The sequence below is a fragment of the Cimex lectularius genome, unplaced genomic scaffold, assembly GCF_000648675.2.
Source record: "Cimex lectularius strain Harlan isolate CLEC.00 unplaced genomic scaffold, Clec_2.1 scaffold258, whole genome shotgun sequence".
Taxonomy (NCBI): domain Eukaryota; kingdom Metazoa; phylum Arthropoda; class Insecta; order Hemiptera; family Cimicidae; genus Cimex; species Cimex lectularius.
In genome coordinates, this window is record NW_019392828.1 from 476,032 (window position 1) to 501,985 (window position 25,954).

A 25,954-nucleotide genomic window follows, 5' to 3' on the forward strand; every position below is an offset into this window, starting at 1 on the left:
AAAGAAAGGTATGGGGTTAGTAAGCGGATGGAGAATTAAGGATGGCCACCAGGAACGGGAGGGGTACGCAGTTCAACCTCTTGCCCGGGAGGAGGAAAACCTGTAATTTTTAATTCCAGGGATTTAATTTCTTTCCCCCATTAGGAGACATTACGCGGAATTATTATGAAATGAAAACACCATTTCCATCTTCTCTAAATATTTAGACAAAGGGATTTCATCGCTTAAAAGCAACCCTTGTCCTCAATCTCTTTCTGTTTTCAATGCTATTAATAAATTTATAATAACAAATTTTAGAGGATTCAAAAATAAAACACTACCTAACAATATTACTGTATATTTTTATGTAATTACATTATTAAATGCTTAGCTTTAGAAATTGGGGCCCTGGTGGCCGCATCGGTTTAGCCGTTGACAAGGCGACACAAGATTTTAAAGGTCCCGGGTTCAAATTCAGGGCATAATTACAAAAAAAATTCTAAAATGCCCTTAAGGTTTTCACGAAACTTCGTAGGTAAAATATCCTCATAAACATAACTAAATAATTATAGATAGTACCTCCTACTTGGTAAATACATATTTATAAAAATGACAATCTGTTTATTAAACATGTACATTACGTAACGAACTATTAACGTATTTACAAGTTGAATTCATCTCATGTCCTGAGGGGAGTTAACGACATTGTTGTCTCCTAACTTTCTACAAGGACTAATCCTCGACATGTTCACAAGACTATCTCCACCAGTCGCCTGATAGAGTTAAGGGGTGGTTTCGATTGGATTCGATTGAGCTAATCGATTGGAGTGAGAGGAGAGTTTATTATGGAACGTGGAAAATTTATTGTGGATTATTTTTATTTTCTTACCATAGGGATTTTAAGGTTATTATATTGAGTGTTTGCAGACATAAATGGGAGGTGGTTCTACGAAATCTGCATTAGAAGGACTATATTCTTGGTTTTGTTCTATTGTTGGTTTTATCAGTGGATAGCTATTCTAGTCCGCAAACTGTTTTAACATTGTTTTATAGCTTGTCAGCTTTTTTCCGACACCTTAGATTTACATGCCTGTAGTTGAAGAAGTACGAATCATCCACCAGTTGAGATAGTCCATCAGAAGCCTAGGTACCGGAAGACATTTTTAGAGTTGAGAATTAATTTTTGCTTTCGAATTTCCGAATTAAAGCGGGAAGCCGAAAAACTTGTTGTACTCCAAAATCAATTTCTACTATCATTTTGCATTTCAGACCTTGTTGATCAAATTTGGTTCCGTGTCTGTCTTTCTATGGTTAGTAACCATAGTCATTGTAACCAGCAAAACTCATAAACCGTGAGACCAATCTTTATGAAATTTATAAAAATTGTGCCGGATGGCTTCTAGATGGTCTCCTATGAATTTCATCAATCGTATCAACGTCATCGCCTGCGCAAACTTAAAATCGCATGCATAGCTATATCTCCGAAACCATTGGTGATCCCTATGAATTTTATTGCAAACGGATTAACAAGTGCATGCAAAATGTGAATCAGCTATACTGCTACACTGCCTCTTGGCAGACATTTTTTTCGCCAATGTTTCCTCCAATCGTGTATTCGCTGGATATGTGCCTGAAACTCATAGCAGTTGCATTTATTTCTTTAACACAAAATTTTAGTACACAGTGTTCGAATGCAAAGTAAAGTAAATTGTATGTGTCTAAAGAAGTTATTTCATTTCATCAATAATGACCTTTTATTGATCCCGTTAGGGGCGAAATTACTTTTTTCTATTATTCAAAGGTAATTTCTACTTGGAGTGAACAATTTTTGAAAACCCCTCCCTGGTTCAATGCTTCGTTTGTTATTAACATAAGTTTAAAATTGTGCATTAAAAGTGGAAGAAAAACGCAAAAATTAATAGAAGCGCGGTTGATCTTCTTTGTCCCCCTTTAAAGTATAATTCTATATTAAAACACTCATCAAAAGATACGATGGTATTTGAGATTTGGAATGAAATCGGATGCCAGAAGAGTAGATTATGAGATAAAATAAGTCCAATCGAGATAATGGCGAAGGAGTCCTTTGCCAAAAATGTTTTCCACCATTTCATTTGAAAGTATCGGCAAATTCTAATCCTCCTTTTTATGACTTAATTTATTTTTCCTCGAGTTTTTACGGGACATTTTTCTAAGGGCAAATTGATTTAGTTAACTTAAAATTAAGTAGATGATAGAAAATCTTTTTAGCCTGATCCGATTTATTTCAATGAAAAAAGGGGGAAAATATTGCTGCATCTTCATTTTCCAAAACAAAATCGCTTTTGTTCTGTTAGACGCTTTTTCCTACAACTTGCTCCGTATGGTAACTTTGATGGGAATCATAAAGGACTCTGGCACCTCCCCCGACTCTATTTTTCCGTCGTATCGCTCCGGGGCGCCCAAGGAAATGTTTCAGATGTCAGGAAGGCGGAGATTTTTTTCAATATACGCCGCCTGGGCGAAGAAAAGAGGGACATGGCCATATCGTATTTTTCCAGAACACGGAATAGTAAGAGGAGAGCGAGAATAGAGGCCTCCGAAAAACAAGGTAATAGGAAAATATGCAATGCCCGCTTTTCCTTTAAAAAGGAGAGAAAAAATCGGCCGTTTAAGCTAGAAAATGAAGATTCTCCAAAATGAAAATCATGAATTGTAATTTAATGTATAAGTACATATACATATGAACATCAGATAAATACAAATAAATATAGATACAAAAAAGGGACAAGTTTTCAAACAATGTTAGCATTATTTTGTTTATGTAGGCACTAGAAATTTCGTAATTAATATAACCGGTGATTATCAGATAATGGGGTGGACGTTTCAAAACCCTTTGAATCTCGTAATATAATTGTTTAAATTTTTTAACCTTTGCATCAAACGTTTATTTGTCAGTTTTAAATTTGGTTATAAGACGAATATCTAACAATGCATTTTGAATTTATGGGCGCGCCACAGTCCGAGCATATGTTTGAATTGTACACGACCATTATTGCATTTTTAAAGTTTTCTTGGTAGGTGAAAACAAGAAATAACTTTTTTCACATGCATATTGTACAATGTAATGTATACATTCGTCCACAATTTCGTTTGGTTGGAGGCAAAAATATTTTGTTTTAATCACTTGAGTTGTGTTGTATTTGAATGGTTCGTTGAAAACGTTGTTCTACATATTTTTGAACATATGTGTAAGTATGTTGTATCGGTTTAAGGTAATTTTTTTAATGGCCTTATCTGTTATTGATATACGGCCAATGTCGGCCGCCAGAGACCCAACCCCGACAGAGCCAGTCTGTAAACTCTTCGGGGATAAAAACCATTACATCGAAATTAATATGGAAAAGTCCATCCCCCAGGTCCCAGGGGCCAACAAACCCGAATTCCCTCCTGTCCCATTCGAACCGACTCCCGACACCACCGCGACCCACTGAGCGTTCTGGTCTTCCAACCCGCTATCTCTCAGAAATCTCCATAACTACCTACATGCCATTATATTACCTATCGTGTAAAAGGAAAACGGTATTTCTTTATGGGCGTGATTGATATTAGAGTTAACGCTGGGAAATGGTTGCCTTTTAAATTTAACGATTTTTTCCTTGAATTTGACACGGTGGTTTTCGATATTTTGTGGTCTCATTTAGAGGATGAAAAGGGACGTTTATTACCTTGGGAAGATCGCTAATTATCAGGGCGTTAATTACCCAATCACATTTGAGTACGTCGGGTTGGGGACGGAGTTGGCAACTTGTTGACAATTCTCCTTCAAGAAACTCACCTCCTTTGTTTCATTACCCCTAATGATGTGCCGAAACTTTGCTCCCCCTGTCCTGTTTCCCTTCAAAGTTCATTTCTTTGAAGAGTTCCCGTGAAGCTGGCGCTAATCTTATTATGACTTTATTTAACGTCCCTAGCTAAATCCGGAAAGCGAGAGCAAGGGAAGGAAAAAGGCTAGGAAACATAAATTTCAATTAAATAGGTTAAGACTTTTTTTGGGATTATGATCGTTGGAATATGGTTCCCTGCTTAACTAAGGTGAAAAAAAGAAACTCGGAACAGAACGTTTTCAAAATTCATCAACCCTCGCTCTGTGATTATCCTCCTACATAAAATCGCCACATGTAACTGAGTTTTAACTTTTCCCATCTAAGTTTAGTTTTTCTCTCTTGGGCTGCCTGTGGGAAGAGGCGGTTTCCAGTCGAAGTGGTGCTTAGGAAAATTACCGGCCCCTCCCGCCTTTGGGAAAGGAGAGGCTCAACTTGAATCCGAACGAGTTATTTGAAGGGGATTTGTGTTTTTGGGATTATAGAATCCCCACTGGATGTGGAGATTAACCGGAACGGTGGTAAAGGAAACTCCAGGACTAGTTAAAACTGTCTCGTATATCCTTTCTTGTGCACTTGTTCTGGACAAAGTCGCCATAATTTCTACAAGAACTATTCAATTAACGGCTAACTACTATTTGATTTATTTTTAAAGGAGAACTTTACTTAATAGCGGTCGTTAAATAGAGATTTTCATAGCGGTAGTTGACCTACTTCTAGTTTTGTTTTTAAATTATTATGGAAAACAATATGGATAAGAGACCTCTTATTGATTAATCCAGGCCGGCTGCCAAGGGTTCTCTATAATGCCAATTATTGTCACATGTCAAAATTAAGTCAAATCAACGGGTTGTTTATAATACATATACAGTAGAGATACATACATAATATATTAGAGATACATACGTATATATTAGGAAACGTCTCCAGTTTTTAAATAACAAATACACAGTTTCAATTTTAGTTAAATATGTATCGCGGAACTTGCATTAATTTTGCTAATTTAAGACGATAAGGTTCGCCTGTAGCTTTTTAAAATCAATTTATACTTTACAGGGAGTTAAATTTTAATTTGGCGCATATTTGTATATTGATAAAAAATTACATTTAATGAAGACAAGAAGTCAATTAACATATTGAAATTATAAACATTACTTGGAGGGAAGTGATAAATTATGTCTCACCATATATTATGGGAATCGCTCACAGTAAAAACAATCCAAATACCTTCTTACGAGATTTAGAAAGAAAGACAATACAGGAAGAATCTTCAGCCGTTTTGACTTTGAAATGCCTAGTGTTCCATGAATCTGGGCTTTTTTAAGTCAAAACAGTTGAAGAGAGGGAACGGGCAGCATCCCAAAATCGATTCGTGTAAATAAATAAAAACTATTTTTTATGAAGGATTGTTTTTCGTTGTCGCCGTCTGTGGAATAGAGCGAGTAATAAGATTTTTAAAAATTTTAATAACAACCTGTTGAAGAAAAATAATAATAATAGTATCACGTTATGATAATACAGTTTCTTTGTCATTTTTTTAATTTAATCGTACTTGAAACTCGATGTAAAATTTGTTAACCTTTTAAACTAGTATTTAATTTAGTAAATAGGCCTCGTAAAAAGGTTAAATTTCTCGAAAACCTGACTAAGTATATGATTTTTTTTTTCAAAATAGTCTCAGCCAAGGGTTTTTGAATACATAAGTATAACGTCGAAGGCTGATTGCTAATTACATTTGATTGAATAATTTTTTGCAGTAGCAGTCAGAAATAATTGTAAAGTATAGATGTAAATAATAAAAATTTTGAACCTCATATTTCATACCCGCATAAAGTGTGGTGCTATTCTTGTGATGTCATGTTTGATTGGTGTACGTTTGTGTAATTTGTTTCATTTACATCTGTATTCTATAATTAATTTGCTCAACCTACATATGTTTTGTAATTCACCTGAGCCCTGAATATGACCAGAATAAAGGTCGAAACGTCGGCAAAGAATGAAAAAGGTGTTTTTCTAAAATATTTCATTCCTGACTGCTCCTCACTACTTCAACAAATTATTGAACAACCGGTCGCTAAGTAATACATTTTATTTAACGTCGAGTAGCTTTAATATCTTTGAGATAATATATTTTGTTCACAATTAAATGTTAATGTAGGTGTTTATATGTGTATTATATGGCCAGCATTGCTCTTTATAATTAGTATGCATTTAATATACAATAACGTTTAAAGTTGATCTTATTTTATGCTTTAATAAATTTACTGCTAACAGTTTGTCCTTTGTCATTCAATTAGGTGTAGAAATGGGATTTGGGGAATGTTTATTGATTTTGCACCGTGTTGAAGTTTTAATGAAGTAAAGATTTCGACATCTTCAGTGCTTTACCCGGATGAATTATGAGAATTGTCTGAGTATTAAGGGCAGCATTAATGTCGGCATCGTTATCTGAATTGTAAGTTTATTTACTTGATTCGGTTGTACACGCCACGAGAAAAACACCGCTTGAATGGCATATGGGTTGTCCGTTACGGTCGCTAATGGAAAACCAAAGAACGCAATGAAGAAAACAAAAGAAAACCAATTTGCCGACGCTTTGGCATCAGGCCTCTTTAACTAATTAATAAACTAGAAGCCCGGAGGTGGAAAGGGTTCCAGACGGTGCTTACGGTGAACGTATGCCAATTAGTAAATTGCCCACCCCGCCTTCAGCGTCAACACCCCCACAGCGCTCCCTCAATGCCGTCCACCAATCCTTCCGCTCCTCTAAAAGCGCTGTATTTGTTCAGAAGCTGCTTTAATTAAATTCAACATAAATCGCACCAGAGAGTCAATATACACGCCGGCCGGAGAAAGAATTCAATTCGAATTAATTTTTCAGGAGTGGATCTTTTCCGAATTTTCCATGGTACTGATCGGAATGAATTCAGTGAAAAGCTTCGAGTCGAAACGTTCACGTTGATCACATATTTCCTTTAACTGTTAGACATAAACACCCCCTTTAAACAAGTTTTCATTCAAATGATTTTAGGAATTTTATTATTAAAATAATAGGATAGGATAAAATAGGAAGCATTGCGTATTTTACTTTTTTTATTATTTCTCTTTATCATATTTTTATGAAAGTAATATATGCATTGTCAATAGCATTTTCATTTAAATTTTGAACTAAGTTTTTATTTTTAATAATAAAACGCTTAAAATCGTCGGGACAATAAATGAATAAACCTCCTGTTCTTTCCGAAGATAATCCCAACAAAGCATTCGTACTAATGTTAAATCAATGTTATTTTACATGGAATAATTTTATCCTAATTTTTTTCCCCAAAGGATGGTTTCACTGGATGGGGTTTTCTTCAATCATTCTTTAAACCATTTCCAAGGCGAGTATAACAAATTATGTAACACAGTCTCGTGAATTAGGATTGTGGTCAAGAAAAACAAATAAGAGGGGTATTGACGATGTCTGTAAGATGTAACTCATGTTAACTCGAATAGAGACATGTCCAGTAAGATCGTGAACGCCCCCTTTGTTTCTTATCATGCTAAACGTTAATTTTTCCACAATGCTGCGCGTGGCGATTGATAAACCTAAAATAAATGCCATCTATGCACTTGGAAAGTACTAACAAATGACACGGTTCAATTCGTGCCGACATACCTAACTTGTATCTTATCGTCTAAAAGCCTACAACTTTATAGGACAGGCGATGAATCTTTTATGAATGAGAATATAAAAACAGGCCAGAAATTAACAAAAGAAATGTATTGGTCTGATTTAATTAACGCATATTTAAGAATAAAAATACGTGTAAACAAAAACAGCTGTTAAATTCATGGCTGCCATGTTGGTTACCTACGCCCTTACGGATAGCAATGTGACTACTTTTTCAACCTAACATCTAACATTGGTCCTGGCCTGTTTGATCGAGCTATGTTAACTAGCCGATTCTTACAAGTCTTCCTCATCATTTTTCCCGACCTAACAGAGTTAACAGGGTTAACAGAAAGATCGTGATACCTCCAATGCTTTTGTACCAACGCTGAGCTTTCGACGGTATATTTCGTCTTCTTCAACGTCTACCTAAGAACAATCTTAATTAATTATACATTCATATATACATATCACAGATACTTGACAACTTACATATTCTTAGTTAAACTTTAAAAGCGATTACACATGGTAAATAACAAAATGTGCTGCTTAGCAATAAATAATTCTTTTGTGCCAACGCCGAACTTTCGACGGTATATTTAGTCTTCTTCAGCGTCTAAGAAAACATTCTGATTTAATTGTACATTCATATTTACATAACATTGATGCTTGACAACGTCCAGGTACGGTAGTTAAAATTTAAAAACGATTACACATGTTGAATAACAAAACACTTCCATCCTCACTACCTCGTTCAAGTAGCGTATTATGATCAAACCAATCATTATCTTTCACAGCGTGTTAGGCAAGATTGTAATGAAGTTGAATGTCCAGAACTTCATTATCAAAGCATAAGCATAGTAGAAATCATGGCTGTAAGTTTGACAAAGTTGAAATTATGAGTACTGAGCATAACGCAAGTCGTAGCGTACTAAAAGAAGTGATGTACATTCATCAAGCAGGCCTAAACCATGTATATTGTGTGTAATAATTTTCTCATTACCCAGCTGATTCAACCGTATATAAGTTTTCAGTAGATTAATTTGGATCACATTTTAATGGGCCTTGTATTCATCACTACTGTCTAAACCGAAATTTGGCGTATTGCTCAACAGATTGATTGACATGCCATCCAACAACTACGTTTGAACGTACTGTGAACAGATGCCAATACTACAGGAGGCTATCCCACATTTCAAATTAGACTAAAAATTCCCGATTGTCCAAAGACTGATTTTCAGTTGTATTCGAGATATTTCGCTTTTCAGATTAGTTCAACATTTTGCAACTTTATCCTCTAAACACCCTCGTATCTCATAAATTATTAATCTTATTTTAAATTTGATTACACCAATGACATGAATATTGACAACCCTTTGTTTTGTAAATTTTCCAGTTTCCAAATTTGTTGTCTAAACTTTACAACTTTAAGGAAGACTTATACCAATTACAAATAAATGCTTAAATCTCAAAGATCAATGATCATAATGTAAAAATTGCTGAATATTTGATTTTTCTTATTAAAAAATGATCATAAATAATACTGAAAAAACCCTGCACAATTATAGATACATATTCAAGTCGGAGGTAAAATGTTAAGAATTTAATTATAACGAAGATTCACGTTAAAGAAAATAATTACCTCTGTTCTGAGGTATTGGGTTGTCCGGAAAATAATGCAGGATTTTAAGTTTTCATTAAAAAAAATCTATATAAAATATTCTGTTTACGTTTACAGGATTACTCATTTGTATGAATGTCAACACTTATTAATCCTCTTCCAAATGATATTGTTTGTTTACCTCTGTAGCATTCCGCTACTTGGAAATAATTCAGTCATCCTTATAATGTCAAAGCGAGAATTTCGTACGATTTTCTTTTACGAGTTTAAACTCGGCCGAAGCGGAGCCCAAACGGCTAGAAACATTAACCAAGTCTGGGGCGAGGGTTGTGTTAATGAGTGCACTGTGCAAAGGTGGTTTAAAAAATTTCGGGAGGGAGATTTCAGCCTTGAAGATGAAGAAGGTCGTGGAAGGCCTTCCTCTCTTAATGATGATGTTCTGCGATCAGTGGTGGAAGAAAACCCCAAAACAACTGTTCGAGAACTTGCAGAGCAACTCAAAGTCAGTAAAACGACCGTCGCTGACCACCTCAAGGCGATTGGAAAAGTGAAAAAACTCGAAAATTGGGTTCCACACTCATTAAACGATCGCCAAAAAATCAGCGCTTTGATGTTTGTGCATCACTTCTTTGTCGAAACAAAAATGACCCATTTCTGGCCAGAATTGTTACATGTGACGAAAAGTGGATTCTCTACGATAACACTAGACGTTCTGGACAGTGGCTCGACAAAGGAGAAGCTCCAATACATTTTCCAAAGCCCCCAACTCATCAAAAAAAGGTAATGGTTACGGTATGGTGGGCTTCATTTGGTTTAATACACTACAGCTTCTTAAATCCTGGCGAAACCATCAATGCTGAATCATACTGTAACCAAATTAATACCATGCATCAGAAATTGGCAGTAATGAAGCCCTCTTTGGTCAATCGGAAAGGGCCCATTTTGTTGCATGACAACGCTCGACCACATGTGTCACGTGTAACGTCACAAAAATTATTGGAGCTTGGCTATGAAACTTTGCCTCACCCACCCTACTCTCCGGACCTCTCGCCTACTGACTACCATTTTTTTAGACACCTGGACCACTACTTACAACACATAATATTCAAAAATCAAACGGAACTGGAAAATGCATTTATTGACTTTATCAATTCTAAAAATTCTGAATTCTACTCAGACGGAATTAATAAGTTACCAACACGTTGGGAGAAATGTATTGAGAGTATGGGAAATTATTTTGATTAAAGAACATTGCTTTAAAGTAACTAGTTTCTTTTTTTTTGTTTAATACCAAAATCCTGCATTATTTTCCGGACAACCCAATACATAATTCTCGAGAAAGTTAAAGAAGTCTAAACAGTTATATAAAGAAATACCTTAAATTTTATAGATTTCTTCATGAAAGTGGATTCCTCAAGTTAGCGCTATAATAGATCAAGGGTCGAATTGACACATTTTCAAAAATTGCTTTCTATACACTCTGAACCTGCCATTTTTTTAAATGGTTTAATATAATTTCCTCCAATGTGCATTTACTCTTTCTTTTTTTACACTTAAAAAGACGACTAGTATTTTGTTGGTTATAAAATGTCAAAAGAAAATATATAAATAAATTAATTAATATTAATTTAAAGATATAGACGTGCAGCTTTTGGTTAATATCTTTTGATCGTGCATTTATTCATGAATGCTTTCCCACCAAAAGCGCAATTATTGCCAGGTGCATGCAACGCTAGGTGTTTTCCCCTTTAGGACTGTTGTATAATGCATCCTTTCATGCACGCATTTCCCTTTTCGGCTGAAAATTATGAACTCGGGGATTCCCTTATTAGAGAAAGGATTAAATGGTAAAAAGGGAAAAACATTTCTAATGTGGAAACGGGTTCGTTAAAATGGAAGGTCTCCGGGCAAAACATAATTTTGATAAGGGTGGAAGTAGTGCTGTAGAGCAGGAGCTACTACTGCTTTTCTCCTTATTAAAACAATGAGCACGCAAAGGAATCCGAACCGCCTTTTCCGTCTCCCCCTTCTTCCAAACCGTCTAAGGGTTGTACTGGGAGAGATTAACTGCACGAAAGTCTGAAAAGGTCCGCAACTCCATTTTTCCCTCCTTCCAATTCTTTCTCCTCTCTTGTTTTCAAAGTTTAAATACGCCAGAACGATTTGCCTAAGTGCCTGCAATAAATATAAAATTCATTGCCTTTGCCTTGACATCCGTTTCTTTTCACAGATGGCCCTTCGTCTCCTTTATACATTTTCATCTTTCTTTCTTAGCAGTGTCTTTCTCTCTCTTTTTCCCTCGAAAAAATACCATGACTCTGACTCATAATGGATCACGCAGCTTTCTTGATTTCTTAATATTTGCGATGTTATCAACGTACAAAAGAGGGGAACTGTTCCGAAACATTTGTTAGCTGGTTCAACTCAAAACCTTTTCTCATGTTCGTTTATTTCTTGTAAGCCTCGACAGGTGTTTCACCATTACAGATAATCTATTGTTTCTGCAAATCTAGATCTGGCTCCAAACATATTTCGCTTTCGTATCATCGAACCAATGTTGATAAAAAATGAACGTTAAAACTAAGAATAATTCAAATAAGTTTAATTAAACATTCATATCAAATAATCTTATAATATCTAGCGGCACTATTTGCGATGTTTGAGTTTATTGTATTTATAAATGTGTTTATTTTATCTTAGCAAAGAAATTGAACTGTATTTAATTTAATTTCTGTATTAGTACAGATACTTAACAAACATAAAATTAATTAACATGGTTTGAAAGCTTTGAATAACTTTCAAGCTGTCAAAGTGCTAATAGTTTCTACTGTGCGGTGTGGATATTTTTATTTCCCCCCCCCCCATTAAACGTTCTCGCCTTCTCATGCTCTTGCTCTCTGGACTATAAATTGAAATATTTCCTTTTCTTTATCGTCAAATATAATAAATCAAGGCATTATATTGCGATAGCTGTAAAATATAACCGACCCTTCCAATATTATCTCTCCCTAACAGATAACCGTTGAAAATTCTGTACCTTCTATTCCCAAACGTGTACTGCCTTGCCTTAAAAGTTAACCCTAGTAACTTGAACCTTTTTTTTTCACGAAAGCGTGAAGTAGATGAAAAATAAAATATCCTTTCTCCAGGCATGATAGATTGTATTTGTTATTGTGCCTTGTTGTTGGGCTAATGATAAGAAATCAATAAACAATTTCGGGTAGTTTACAACTTGTTGAGACTGTTTAAAAATTGACGCACTATGGGACGCATTGAGGAAATACAGTTAAAGAGACTTTAAGAAATCGATTTAATTGTTTAGTATATATATANAGATATATTTATGCTTATTATAATATTTTGAACTCACTGCAATTACACATGGCGTTTAGAGCTACAGTTTGGGAAGTTTCAAAAGCATTGCGGGTTTAGCCGATATGTCTTCCCTATACCTTCTAAATCTAAACTATCCTCTCGAACTAAGGCTCAATATAAAGTGAATATAATATTGATTAGTGTTAATTAAATTAACAGAAAAAACTGTTTATGATAATATATAAAAAATATATTGTAAAGTTCTTTGCACTAATTTGAAATGAGGGTACGTTATTTCATTATATCAATACGAAGTTAGGAAAAATTGAGAAGTAACGTTTGGTACTTTTTTCATATTCCAGGAAACAAAAAGAAAAAAAAACGAATTGAGTGAGTGGGGCCAATGTGAAATACGATCTCTTGGATTGATTAAAAAACATTGCACCCTCTCTCCCCACGGCCTGGCTCGCACCGGTTCGCCTATCTCCACAATCCTCCGGCTGAATCAAACTGTGGCTCTAAATTAATTGCCCCGTACGTCAGTCAAGTTTTTTCCACCGTGCCAAACGGAAACTCATTCGTCCGAGAAAAACGGACACTTTTGTATGGAAATTTTGTGTAGAAGGTAGCTGCAAAATCATTATAGACACGAAACATTTCACACAAAAAATAACGCTTTCACTCTCAATATGCAAATAGTAATACTTTACGCAATAATATGCAATTTCCATAATTTTTCATTAAATGTTTCATTCAATTTGTCTCGACTTATTTTCACTTATGTTTTCATTATTTCAATTTAATATTGTAACACGAGACTAACATTTAAACTCCCACAAACTGTATGTCCTTATCGAATGTGAATTAATTTTGTTAATGATTAATTTAATTCGTAAATCGCAATTAAAGTTTAAGAGTTGTTTTATGTCATTTTTAAAACAAGTTGGGGTATTTACAGCTATCCCATATGGGAAAACAATAAAAATGATTAAATGTCCCTTTATTAACGATTAGTCGTTAAAAGGCATAATATTTATTTTAATGATCACCCTAATTTTACCTCATTTGATTATAATGATAAGAAAGACTTTTATACGTAACGTTTAATGAGTTTAGTTAAAGTAAGAGATTTAATTTTTATTTCAGTTAGTGTAATACCGAATTGTCGTACATATCATATACAGGATTGAAAATAAAAAATAAAATAGCGATTTAAATGTGTTTGTTACATATAAGTCAATATTAAATTTAATAATAATTAAGGGGCGTAGATGGCCGCAACGGTAGACATTGACCCGGCTCATCACTGTAAAGTAAAGGTCCCGGGTTCGAATCCAGCCGCCGTGCATTAGAACCCTGACATACCTACAAATGGGCATTTTTCAATGACCTAGGATTGATATTATGACCTCTGCTGGTGAGAATACTCGTAAAAAATAATAATAATTAGGTCCTGTTCACACAGGAGTCGAGAGGAGGCGCGATGAGGCACGTCTTTTGGAAAATAATGTAAAATTCTTATACACGCTCACATGGGCGACAGACGATTACAGGCGTCTTTTGATTTGAATGCGTCTTAGAAATTAATTGATTTGATAATATTAACTTATATTAATTATTTTAACTGATTGGTAATTTTTTGGTAATGTTTAATTGTCTCCGAATTGAACGTAGCAAGTTTCAAAGATGACGTAAATTTGGTATTTCATCGCACTTTAATCTTTTTACACTTTGTACTTTTTTCTAACGATGTTACGTTCTAACGATTTGGATAATTTATGTACATACATTTATTGTTATTTGTATTAACAAAAATAAGATTATGAATTGTCTTTTTCCTTGTAAAACTGATTTAGTCAGTAATTAGCCCTCAACATAGTAATTTTATACTAACAGGCAATCAGGAATGAGTCAAATTTAGAAGCAGACCCAGTTCCTACGTCAAATTTCCTAGGAATATCTCTTCTTTGTCAAACTTACAAAGTACATTTAATCAAATCAACTTTTGTATACATTATGGTAGTGTTGATACGGTAAATAAATAATCTTATGAGAAGTTTAAAGAGGTGTGTTCTATATGGTGCTCCTCACAAAATAATTAAACAAAAACTTAATACATACAATATTAAAGCAGTTACAAAATTAATATGAAATAAACAGTTCAATATGTAATAACACCAGCTATAGTGGATTTCCTTCCACCTACTTTCCGAAGCATGGGTTTGGATTGACATACGTTTACAATTTATACGTTTTCATTATAATGAAACTAGAAATTAAAATTCTGCAGTAAATGAAAAACGTTAATGTGTTTGTCTTTCTAATTGGTCTGATGAATAATATTTTTTTTAAAATAACTAAGCAAAGTATAATTTCTGTCATGCATGAGAGCTTAACTTCTAGACTCGTTGGGGGTCTTGGAAGAGGGGTCAAACCATTTCACAATATTATTTATCCATATTATTCACAATTAAAATTTCATGGTCAATGTCAAACCCACAATCACTAACAAGTACGAGTTGGAAACCACTGGGCCGTAGTATAAAACATAGTATGTACCGTACGATTTTTAATATTTTCTGAAGTTCAATGAAACATCGTAGTTTTCTAATTGATCTACTACTGTATTAATGTCACGACTCTGTTCTGCCCCATTTTTTGGTACTAAGAATAATAATTTCATATAATCTTCAAATAAAATCCCATGGATTATGACGGGATTCGACCTAAAACCGCTAGCCACTCGGTTATAAGTACGGCTAAAAGTACTCCCTAGCCACTCTGCCACCACAATGCCTTGTTTTTAATATAAAACGAATTATGTGCCGTAAGATTTTAAAAAGGATTGACGAGATTATAAAATTCCTTATTGTTTCGTCTAACTAGAGCTTAATAAAATTAATGTGAATGAAATTTAAGATTTTAAAGGATTTTATTAATTATTTAAATTAAGCTCAATGAGAGGTTGCTTTTTAACTTGGTCTAATCCATTGTTATTTTTTTTAATATGAAACTTATAGGCACAGGCAGTTTTTTTAAAAAATTGTAGGGACGTCGGTTGACGCGGCGCTCATCACTATGAGGTCCCGGGTTCGAATCCGGTGCCCTTGCTTTCGAACACTTACAAATATTTTTCAAAAACACCGGCAACCCTAGGGTTGATTACCTCTGCTGTTGAGGGCCCTCGAAAAAAATAAAAGAAAGTTGCATTGTTTTGCCTAAACTGAGTTTAAAAATTCAATTAAGCTAGGACCTTTAAATTTTTTCACAATATAAATGATGTTTGATAGAAGCTGAAAATTTGTAATGTTCAGGCTGATATGACCCATTCTTGTGACCGTTGCGCTCTCGGTGAGATGAATTCGGCGAGGATCCCCACTGAAAATAACTCTAGATTAAAATTTAATCCGGTTCTCCAGGTTCACACGACAATTGCATGTATAATTACGAGGGTTTCCACTCCGTTGTTTACCCGAGAGGGAGGAGAGGCCGGGGGTAGTTGTCGGGAGTTTAAGCGAGGGCGGCGAAGAGGGGTGCCCAATTAAGATGGCATCACCGGATAAACCCCCCCCCCCCAGCCGCCCCTTTATACCGCCGCCGCGGGGTGGTGTGTCAACGTCAGGGTGTGATATATAAAGGGGGTGGACTGTCAAGGTGATAGATTGTGTAAGTGTGGTAACACACAGGTGTCCTCTACTTCCCACGAACAGAGAGCTACTAATCCAAACCTCTTCGCTTAACAACATAAACATTGTTTTCCAATTTAGTACCGACTAGGATCTACACATCTATTATTCACGAACCGAAGCAGAATTTAGCATTTCAATTATCTCGGATGATTTCTTAATGGCATATGACACATGAGATTTGTGTTTAATGGAAAGTAAAACCATCCGTCGACGCTATATTGACCCTTGGTCATTGTACATTCCTCACAATGAATATTTAGCAACACATAACATTAAGCCCGATGTAAAAGGCAACTGGTCAACTTCCGATCGTTATACTACATTTCAATCAAAAATTTGTTTTCAATGTAGTAGAAACAGAGAATTTTAAATTTAATAAATAATTACTTCAGGGTTTATTAGTTTATCACCTTAAATATATGTTCTGTAGTAACAGTATTAGGTATCGTAACTTTTTCGTATAAATAATTATTGCACATACATTGTTAAACCAACATTTTTAACCCCTTTTTGCGTAAAAAATGCAAAAGTTGCTATTGATTAATGTTTTATTAATAATTAAACCCTTTACGCTATAATTTCGTATTGAAATAAAACTAATAAAAGTCAGATACATACACTGATTGAGCCTGTTCCTTTTGTGTTTTGAATGATTGTTGATGAAAAGAAAAAGTACCCCGAGCTTCTTAAATTTAGAGAACGAATATAAGCCGTTTCGTACTAATTCTTAAAACTCATTTTCGTTTTAATAAATCTTGTGCAGTAAAACGATTTTATATAAATTTGCTAGAACACTACATAGAAAAAAATAAATTTCACATAATGAGAAAAATGTTATGAAAATTCACGCAGTTGCGTTATTCACTATTTATTTTATATCCTTTTTATATTAGTGTGTTGTTTAACACTTTATTATAGTTTTATATCACTTTTAAACAGCATTTCTGTTTGATGAACTATGCTCAGCTTGATTATATGCAAAAAAAAGGTAGAATAGAATTATTTTAATGTTTATTTTCTCGGTTAAACTGTCCCAGAAATGATTCCGATTTTTCTGTAGATATTTCTATTTAAATTTAATTATGGGCTTTATTGTCATAATCTTATATCAACATTTTGTATAAAATTAAGGAATGTTTATATATATTTTGTTTACTAATAGCTTTCGTTACTTACTAACTTAAGCCCTTTGTTGGACAGTTTAAGTAACGACATTTCCTTATTTTCTTAACTCTTCGTCCCGGCTCAAAGTTTCCTAACTTTGTTTGTAATAATGTGAAACGTCTTTTCCGGTGCGAAGTAGCTTCGCAGAATAATTATATTTTTTCGTTTTTTACTCAAAAAGTGCTGTAGGAATTGTTTGCATTTGCTTAAAGAATTGATTGTTTTAATTACAGCAAGTGAAAGATTTTTCATTTTATATCGTGAGATAAACAATTTATAAAAAAAATTCCGTTCGTTCGTTTTGTTTTGATAAAATTGTAGCAGCAATTCATATAATTACAGAGAACACAATAGAATACACGGATAATATTTGATGAATCAAAATCCGTGAGACTGCCTATTTAAACTGTCTCTATTCAAAAAAGAAAAAAAAGAATTAACTGTTATAAACATTTCATAATATCTGATTTCAGATTTATCGGTCACGAATGTTGTTAAAGAAATTCGCAAAAAAGATGCGTAAGTTGCGTGCATTTTTATTTATTTTATTTTTTCCAATTTAAACTACTTTTAAAATTTCTTCGATCATATTATATATTTTAACATTTCTCTTTTATTTTTACAATTTTTATATTTAATAGTTTTGGTGGGATTATCATTCAAGCATATTGTAATATAATATAGAATTTTATGAATACTTAGAAATTGTTCATCTCTTTTTCTATTCTTATTTTGTTTTTAGGAATTTGAAATTTATTGAGTGCATAAACCATATTATAATCAAAGACTCCTGTAATGTTTTTATGACAATTTTTGTTTTACTTTTATTTATTTTGTATTTAATCTTACTAGCACTATTCATAGTTTATTCTGTAGCGAAATTATTGAAGAATTTATGTGTAAGGGATGAGAAAACAATTCCGCACCAACTTTGGATGAAATTATTGTCAATAATATTGCAGACAATCAGAAATATTTGTATACTATATTTAAAGGGAATTGATTAACATTATTATTTTGTTGGCGCCAGTGTCCGCGCAACATCTATACACGCATAACATATTTGTATAATCGCTACTCGAACATTGGTCCTCTTTATTATACTTCTTTCTGAAATGGAAATTTTTCTTTCCAAAAAGTACTTGTTTCAATATAACGCCATCAAATTAATTTCATCAATTTTCTACAAAATATACAATGTATACAGGTATGTTTTCAAATTTTACTTGCACGTTTCCTCATGTAATTTTCATAACTATAATTTTCTTATGGCCTCTTATTATATTTGTCTATGTTCTTTTCGTTCACTAGCATGTTTGATGTCTGTACAGTTTTCAAAAAAAATATATCTGACCTTTTTTCTTGTAAATTTCTACTACCTTAAATTCTATCATGAAATTTTCTGGGGTCCATTTAGCATGGTGTGGTATTATAAAATTGCATGGTTCCTTTGAATTTGTAATTATTTTTACAAAAGTCACATCTTGAATTTTATTAAATTAACTTACAATAATTTAGGTAAGAACATTGAATTGAGTTTTTCAATTTATTTGAAACGCCCAAAATAAATATTGTTTATTATTTATTTGTGAAACTTGGGTTGTGTTGTTAAATGTGAATATTAGGGTTGGGACTGATGCGTGGGATTCAGATTGAATTGTGACATGAAAGCATACTGTACGCAGCGTTCCATCCGTGGGATGAATTGCGATGCGCGGATTCCTCCACATTCGCTGCTATGAAAACCATTTGAACTGCAAGGAATTCACTATTAATCATATTAAACCAAGGGTATTTCCTCATCCCCACGCTCAACTTTTTTTTTAAAGTTTCTCCAAATACTGGAAGGGTGCGGAGAGGTTGAAAAATTAATAACGCTTCCTTTATTACTTTCTAGTCAAATCAAACGTAATATTTCTGTAAAGGATGAGATCTTGTGAACAATTTCCCCCCTTGTGAACAACCTCACCCCGTGGGGGGTCTATAAGCGTATCCTTTGTGGACTCGCTACCGTCAAATCGTTTCCCTTCTTTTTTTCACCCTTTTCACCCACCCTTCCAGCTCAACCCGTCCCTATTGATCATGTCGATTTCAACTGATCCAAAGAGAATTATATCATCCGGCAAATATATAAAAAAGAAGTTCTCTTCCAATCTCTGGCCAACCGATATTGGTTCATAGTATTTCAGTACACAAATGATAATTTTTTCTCGTTGGATTTTTCCCCCTCCATCTGATGTTAAGTCCTTCTCTAGTACATACTTGTGTACAGGTTTTATAGACAAATTCTTCTTATCAGTTGTTATAATAGCAAGTACATTATTTTTACTTATGTTTTTCTATTTAAATGAAAAATAGTACACATAAATTTCAAGAACAATAATTCACTATTTCTCAGTATATTGCCTTATAAATTGTATTTTATTACAACAGTAAGTTTATTGGATTCAATCGTTAGCTTAATAATGTCAGTAATTTAAAGGTTTAGTTAATTTTATACGAGAAATGGTACTGCTACGTTGATAAGTTTTGTTTTGTTTATCAATACTAAAAGAAAATATTGTGACTGTGTTCTTGATTATCGTGAAAGGCGTAAAGTAAGATTTACATTCACAGTTTTTGCGACAAAAAGACGATTTACGTTGTGCGATTCATAATTATGTATTGTGTCCCTCTCGTATGTTGTCCAAGGTGTCTGTGTCCCCTTTAAAAGAAAGGCCCCAATAGCACGTTTTCGGCAAATAGGAAAAAAGTTACCGGGATAGAAGAATTCAAGTCGTTCGGAGCTATTTGGAATCGGCCGGATTGCGGAATCCGTCGGTGAGCCCTCAGGCGGAATTTGCAGCGGCGGAGAGCACAGCTGCGGCATCGCACGTACCCACGATACCGGCTTTCCGGGGCGGATGGGGCCGAAATATTTATAGAATATTCAGCAGCGCGGAACACATGTGTCAGTAGAGCTCTCGGGGATGTGTGTTCCGCATGATTGCTTCTATCAATATTATATGGCATTTCCTGCTCGCGACCGTCGTCGAGTGCTACATACCGTAGTTTAGAGTCATAACACGCCCCTTGTTCGTCGGCTTGCTTTTTTTCCCCTCTCGTATCTCATTTTCTAATTATCGCCATTGCGTTCTCTGTTGCAGCTAACGCAAAGCCACTTACGTTCGATGAAGTATACAACCAGTCCAGCCCGACAAATTGCACGGTCTACTGCGGCGGACTAACGAACGGCTTGACTGAGGAATTGGTCCAAAAGACCTTCAGCCCCTATGGCACCATCCAGGAAATCCGTGTTTTCAAAGATAAAGGATACGCTTTCATAAGGTAAGGAACAAATATATTCGATATTCTACAGGAAATTTAACGAATAAAGAGATTGGCAGACATTTTAATGTAAAGACTCGTTTTTCATTAATTATCAATGTAAACAGACAATTTTAACAAAGAATCATTAATAAAAGAAAAGGAAAACGCTCAAATGTCTAAATTACGCCCGAAAGTTGAAAGAAAATAGTGAGACTTCTTATGCTCAGAGGGCCGGCGATGAGCATAGATTGTCAACCCATAAGTAAACCAGCTTTCTAATATTATTATCATGCATCAATATTAATTTTAGAAGAAGACATAATATAAAGATCAAAACCAAATCAAAGATATAAAGAATAATAAAATGAAAAAATTAATATGGTCAATTATTATGACCCCTAAACAAATATGAATTGATATAAAGATAAGTATGATTATCAACCAAAAACTTAATCAAAAGTGTGTATTTGGCTGGGCAAGATAACAAAATGAAGGTTATATTTCTGATATAGAAGGGACGGGCCTCGTTAAATTTAAGTTTAATTCGTAAATTTCTTCTTTATGCTTGAACTCTTAGATATTGCAACTATTCATAGCATCGTTAATTCAGAACATTTTGAAAGACCGGTTTAAAGTGACAGAGTCCTTCAAAGTTCGACGAACGAGATTAGGGTTTTCTTTCAAATTGGTCTTATTCTTTATTTTTAATACAAAATTAAAATGTTACTTGAGTTAATGAAGTGTGAATTAATTTTTCCTCTTAATATAAGTTTTTATGTTAATTGACTAAATCACGAAACTTAAAAACAGCAGTGAGAAAATAGGCTTTTTATAAAAGTCAATTAAGTGACAGGATAAATGTCGTGGGTTTAAATTTGTGGATTTGTTGCACATTATTATGGTGAATTTAGGATAAGTGGAGGTATTGAATGCACTTTATTGTATAACCGGATGTAGGTTATATTTCTGATATTGAATGAGCTTTGCTGCTAATTTAATTTATAATTTCTTTTAGCTAGAAACCAGAGGCTTCCATGTTACCAATGGAAGATCATAACCCTTTTGCATTATTAACAAAAAATAATCCATATGACTTAGTTGGTCCTATTTAACCAAAGTAATTATTTAAATTGATTTATAATTTTTATGTAAAGTGTAGTGGAGATTAAAAAAATTAATGTCAAGAGCTGTTTAGAGCCGGAGGTCGTGTGTTCGAGTTTCGCTTGTGCAATTAATTTTTCATCTGCACCACCCTTTACATGAAAAGTAAATAATAATTAATAATTGTTTCAAATTCCTGTTAAGTTTGACAAAGAGAATTAATGTTACATTTGAAATTATTCTTATTCTTGATTTTTAATATAAAATTATCTGTGGTAATGAATTCTTTTTGTGGTTAATAAGATGTGATGAAGGCTTATCAAACATCAATGAGAAAATATATTTTTTACAAATTTTAAATAATTGTCACATCCATAAAACATTTTCGAACTAGGTCACGACGGTTTGAACTCGTTGTATTGAGATGTAAAAATTGTAGGTCAAGAATGTTTTCGTATAAAAGGGTTGTTTTCGACGGAGGGCCGCATTGAAATAGCAGTAACAATCCTCTTTGATGTACAAAAATAAAAGTATATTTAAAAATAAACTCGATTACATTCTAAAACCAATTTTTTATTGAAAGAAGATTCAATCTGTTGACCATTATAGGGAAAGCCGTAATGAATACATGATAAGGGCAGTAATTAATTTCCCCTTAACCAAAAGCGCTGTGTAATTCAAAATAAATCATTAAAGGTGTGGAATATCAAGCAGTCTTCTTGCTTAATACATTAATTTGTAATGAGCAAACTGTAGAAGGAAGGTGTTCAAACTAGGTCACAATAAATTGTTAAATTGCTTAGGGTGGTTAGAAAATTAGATCGATATTTTGATCTAATTTGGTCCGTCTAGCTTCGCTGTTTGTCTCTAGTCAGTTCAAAGATTACATCTTAATAACTGGCTGTTGTGAGAAAGGCGAAATTGTAAAATTTGTGTAGAGTTATACTGTTGCTGAAATACAGGATTCACAAAAGAACAAAGGTACTTCAAATTTAATGCAATGCCCGAAATATTTACAGATGAAGGTTTATACATAAATTGAATTGTGTGATGTTTAGTGACCGTTACTTGATGATTATTTGGAGGTCGTGAGATGTCTAATGGGACGTAGGTTGAGATCATCTTCATGGTTCAAAGTTCTAATTCCGTGTAGATGTGTAATTCTTGTCTGTCGTGTTGAGAGGGAGATAAGCGGGCACTCTCAACACAACGGACATGAATGACACACCTACATGAAAAACAAACACTTTGAGCCCTGAAGATGATCTCAATAAAGAACGAAACGTTGGCTCGATAAAGTAAATGTTTTTTTAAAACCCACGACCTCCAAATATAAATTTATGATTATTATATATAATTTAATTTAATATACAATGATCTATGGAATTTATGACCAAATATTTTCAATTACCTTTAACAACTCTAGATTATATCTTTCAATTAATTAAGGTTTTTATTTGAGATAAAAAAGTCAAGTGTCACGAGCGGGATTCGAACCCACGACCTTCAGATAGATACGCCACTGCTCTACCACTTGAGCTATCGTGACTTCCATCCACTCGGACTTCCCATCTCAACCCCACCTTTTGAATTGCCCACCCTTTTTGCCATTTTTCTAGATTATAATTATATTATACAAAAAATTTCTCAAATAATTTGAAGTTTAGTATATTTGATAAAATTTTGTTTTTCCTAATTGTACGGCTTTCGAATCATTTCCATCAGTAAAAAAGAGTTGACAATCGGTCAAAGAAATTGCTCGATGACTATCGTGGATGATCTCTAATTTATCGGCTTGCTCAAGACGACAATGGGCAACAGGTCTTCCATGACGCGTAGGTAGTTCCCAGTCAATAGTCATCGCGTGACTTCGATTTTCCTTGTCTTACGAGCTTTGTAAAAACAATCTGTGTCCTTGTCGTTTATCATTGTTGTAATTAGATTTCGTAGCAATAAATGTGCAATGTTACAATTTGTCAATATGGCATGATTTTCGCAGAAACTGCGAGAAAAACAAATGTTTCATTAACTTGCGGAGTGTAAATTTTTCTATCGACCCTCCGGATTTGATTATAAAAAAATTCTCCTGCCCGTCCTTCGCATATTTCTTCGCCAGCTCACCCTTCTTTCTTTCTTTTTTTTTAATTTATGCACGGAATCTGTAAAACGAAATGGAAAATTTTCGTTTATATGGAGTGGGGAGGAAAGAATGCAAATTAGAATCTTATCATTTCTTATCCGTCGTTGAAACTTCTCTTTACCCGGTTGAATATTCAGATAACGGACTGGAATCTTTAATACTCGAAATTATTTGTTTCAAGCTGTTATAACATATAAAGTTTTATCCCTTCTAAACGGAGTTATACCCGGCATCAATTATGTTTTTGATAGCGGTTGTTTCCATCTCCCTGATAAATAAGGCACTTAAATAAGGCGGCAACCTATTACAAATGACATAAAAATTAACGCTTAATTGTACATACGAATTTTATATGATAAAGATATAAACAACGGCCATTTTATTTGACAACCGTATAAGATAGATTAGAGATAATTTAAGATAGATAAATAGGGAAGGGACATTTTTTTAAACGACGTATTCCCTGTGCAACAGGGCCTAGCGTGCCGACCTAGCTTTATTTTAGAAGCACGGAACTATAAAAACTTCAACCTGAAAACAAATAGTGTGTTTTTACAAATCAATTTGTCTTTCTTACTCTTTTTAAAATGTACTCTTAATATTTTACTTACTTCTGGGGTCTGCGTGCGCCCTATCTCTCGGTAAACGCGACCAGAGTTATAAAAACGTCAACCCATTAATATTGCAAGTGAAAGTATTATAAACGTGCAATATATTATTAGAAACCAGTAAATTGATTATTAATTGTTATATATATTACAAATATATATATATATATATATATATATAAAAACATTATATCATTATATTATTACTTACAGCGATAAGAAACATGGGCAATTATTTCTCTGAGATCATATCACATTACCGGAGTCGTATAATTATTATTTTAATATTTTTAGCAAAATCATTATTTTTCATATTTATTGCCATCGTTGAAGACACCAAATGGTGTTTGTAAATTATAACAGAAAAATGCAAACCGGAACTGAAAGGTGAATACTGATAAATTAATTGTACTATGGTAGTGTATCGGCTTTTTCTTTTTAATTGGTTCAGTTGCTGTTGTTCTGAGCCAACTTGAGCAAAAAATGGTTAATTTATAAACTGGATTTGGAAATTATTATCAGCTAGACAAATATAACAAACAAGGTACGAGATGAATCGGTGATGAAATTTGCAAGATGGAGATTGACGCAAAAAGAAGTTTTGCTAATACACAGGCAGAAACACTGTACGAACAGCACTGCACTTCTCCTAACCTAACTTTCAAAAGTTGGCGTTCTCGCAAGAAAGGTTAAATTTTTGTAAACTAGATTCGTAGGATTTTTTTCTAGAAAAATATAGCAATTGAAACTAGATGCAGTGATGATGAAGACTGAAAATTCCAAGATGGAGATTTTATATTCGGCATTGCCACCTTATGAGCTAAACACTGCAGGAACGCTTTAAACTCATGTGATTTCTTGTTTACACGTAACTTACTTAACTTTTTTTTTAATTTGCAGAATTTTTATTTTTAAAAGATATAGTTAGAACTTTAACTATTACGTCATTGACTGTTGTTTCTTGTGGTGATTATTTGACCTTTTTTTATAGTCGGAGGATCGTACCTCAGTGAATCATGAATAAATAGAACAAAAAACTTTATCTTCTAAACTAAATATGTAATTATAAATCATAAAAAAAGATCAATGCTTAATCATATTAAATTATATTAAAAAAATAAATTCCCAATCACAAATTATAAGAAGATTAATGCTTACAGTAAGAATAAGAAAAATACACAAAGGAAAAAATTAACCAAAATTCTTGTGCATGCACAAACAGAAACACTTACTGTGTGTGTTGTGTACAATGTACCTTTAACTAAATTAAAATCAAAAACATAAACTGATATCACTTTATCTATAATCAATTCTAAATTCAAAAGTGGCCACGTTTTTCTTCTCTCCTTTTTCTCAACAAGAATGAGCCGGTCAGCCCTATCTCCTCTCACATTATTTCTATCTTTTCTATTCGTCTCCATGGTGGGGAGAAATAGCGGGCTTTATGAAATTAACGTTATATGCTATAATTTCCTCAGGTTTTTTCTGTATGCTAGGTTTTGTCTCCATTGAG

The 25,954-nt window shown here is 33.7% G+C and overlaps 1 protein-coding gene across 7 annotated transcripts in view; it reads left to right on the forward strand.

Moving 5' to 3' along the window:
* Positions 1-25,954, forward strand: part of LOC106670319 (nucleolysin TIA-1) — a 387,290-nt gene that overhangs the window by 333,861 nt on the left and 27,475 nt on the right. For all 7 annotated transcript variants that reach the window (XM_024228481.1, XM_024228476.1, XM_014400523.2 and 4 more), the window contains exon 5: positions 20,430-20,610. In XM_024228481.1, the coding sequence (XP_024084249.1) occupies positions 20,430-20,610 (181 nt within the window). The remainder of the gene's footprint in view (positions 1-20,429; positions 20,611-25,954) is intronic.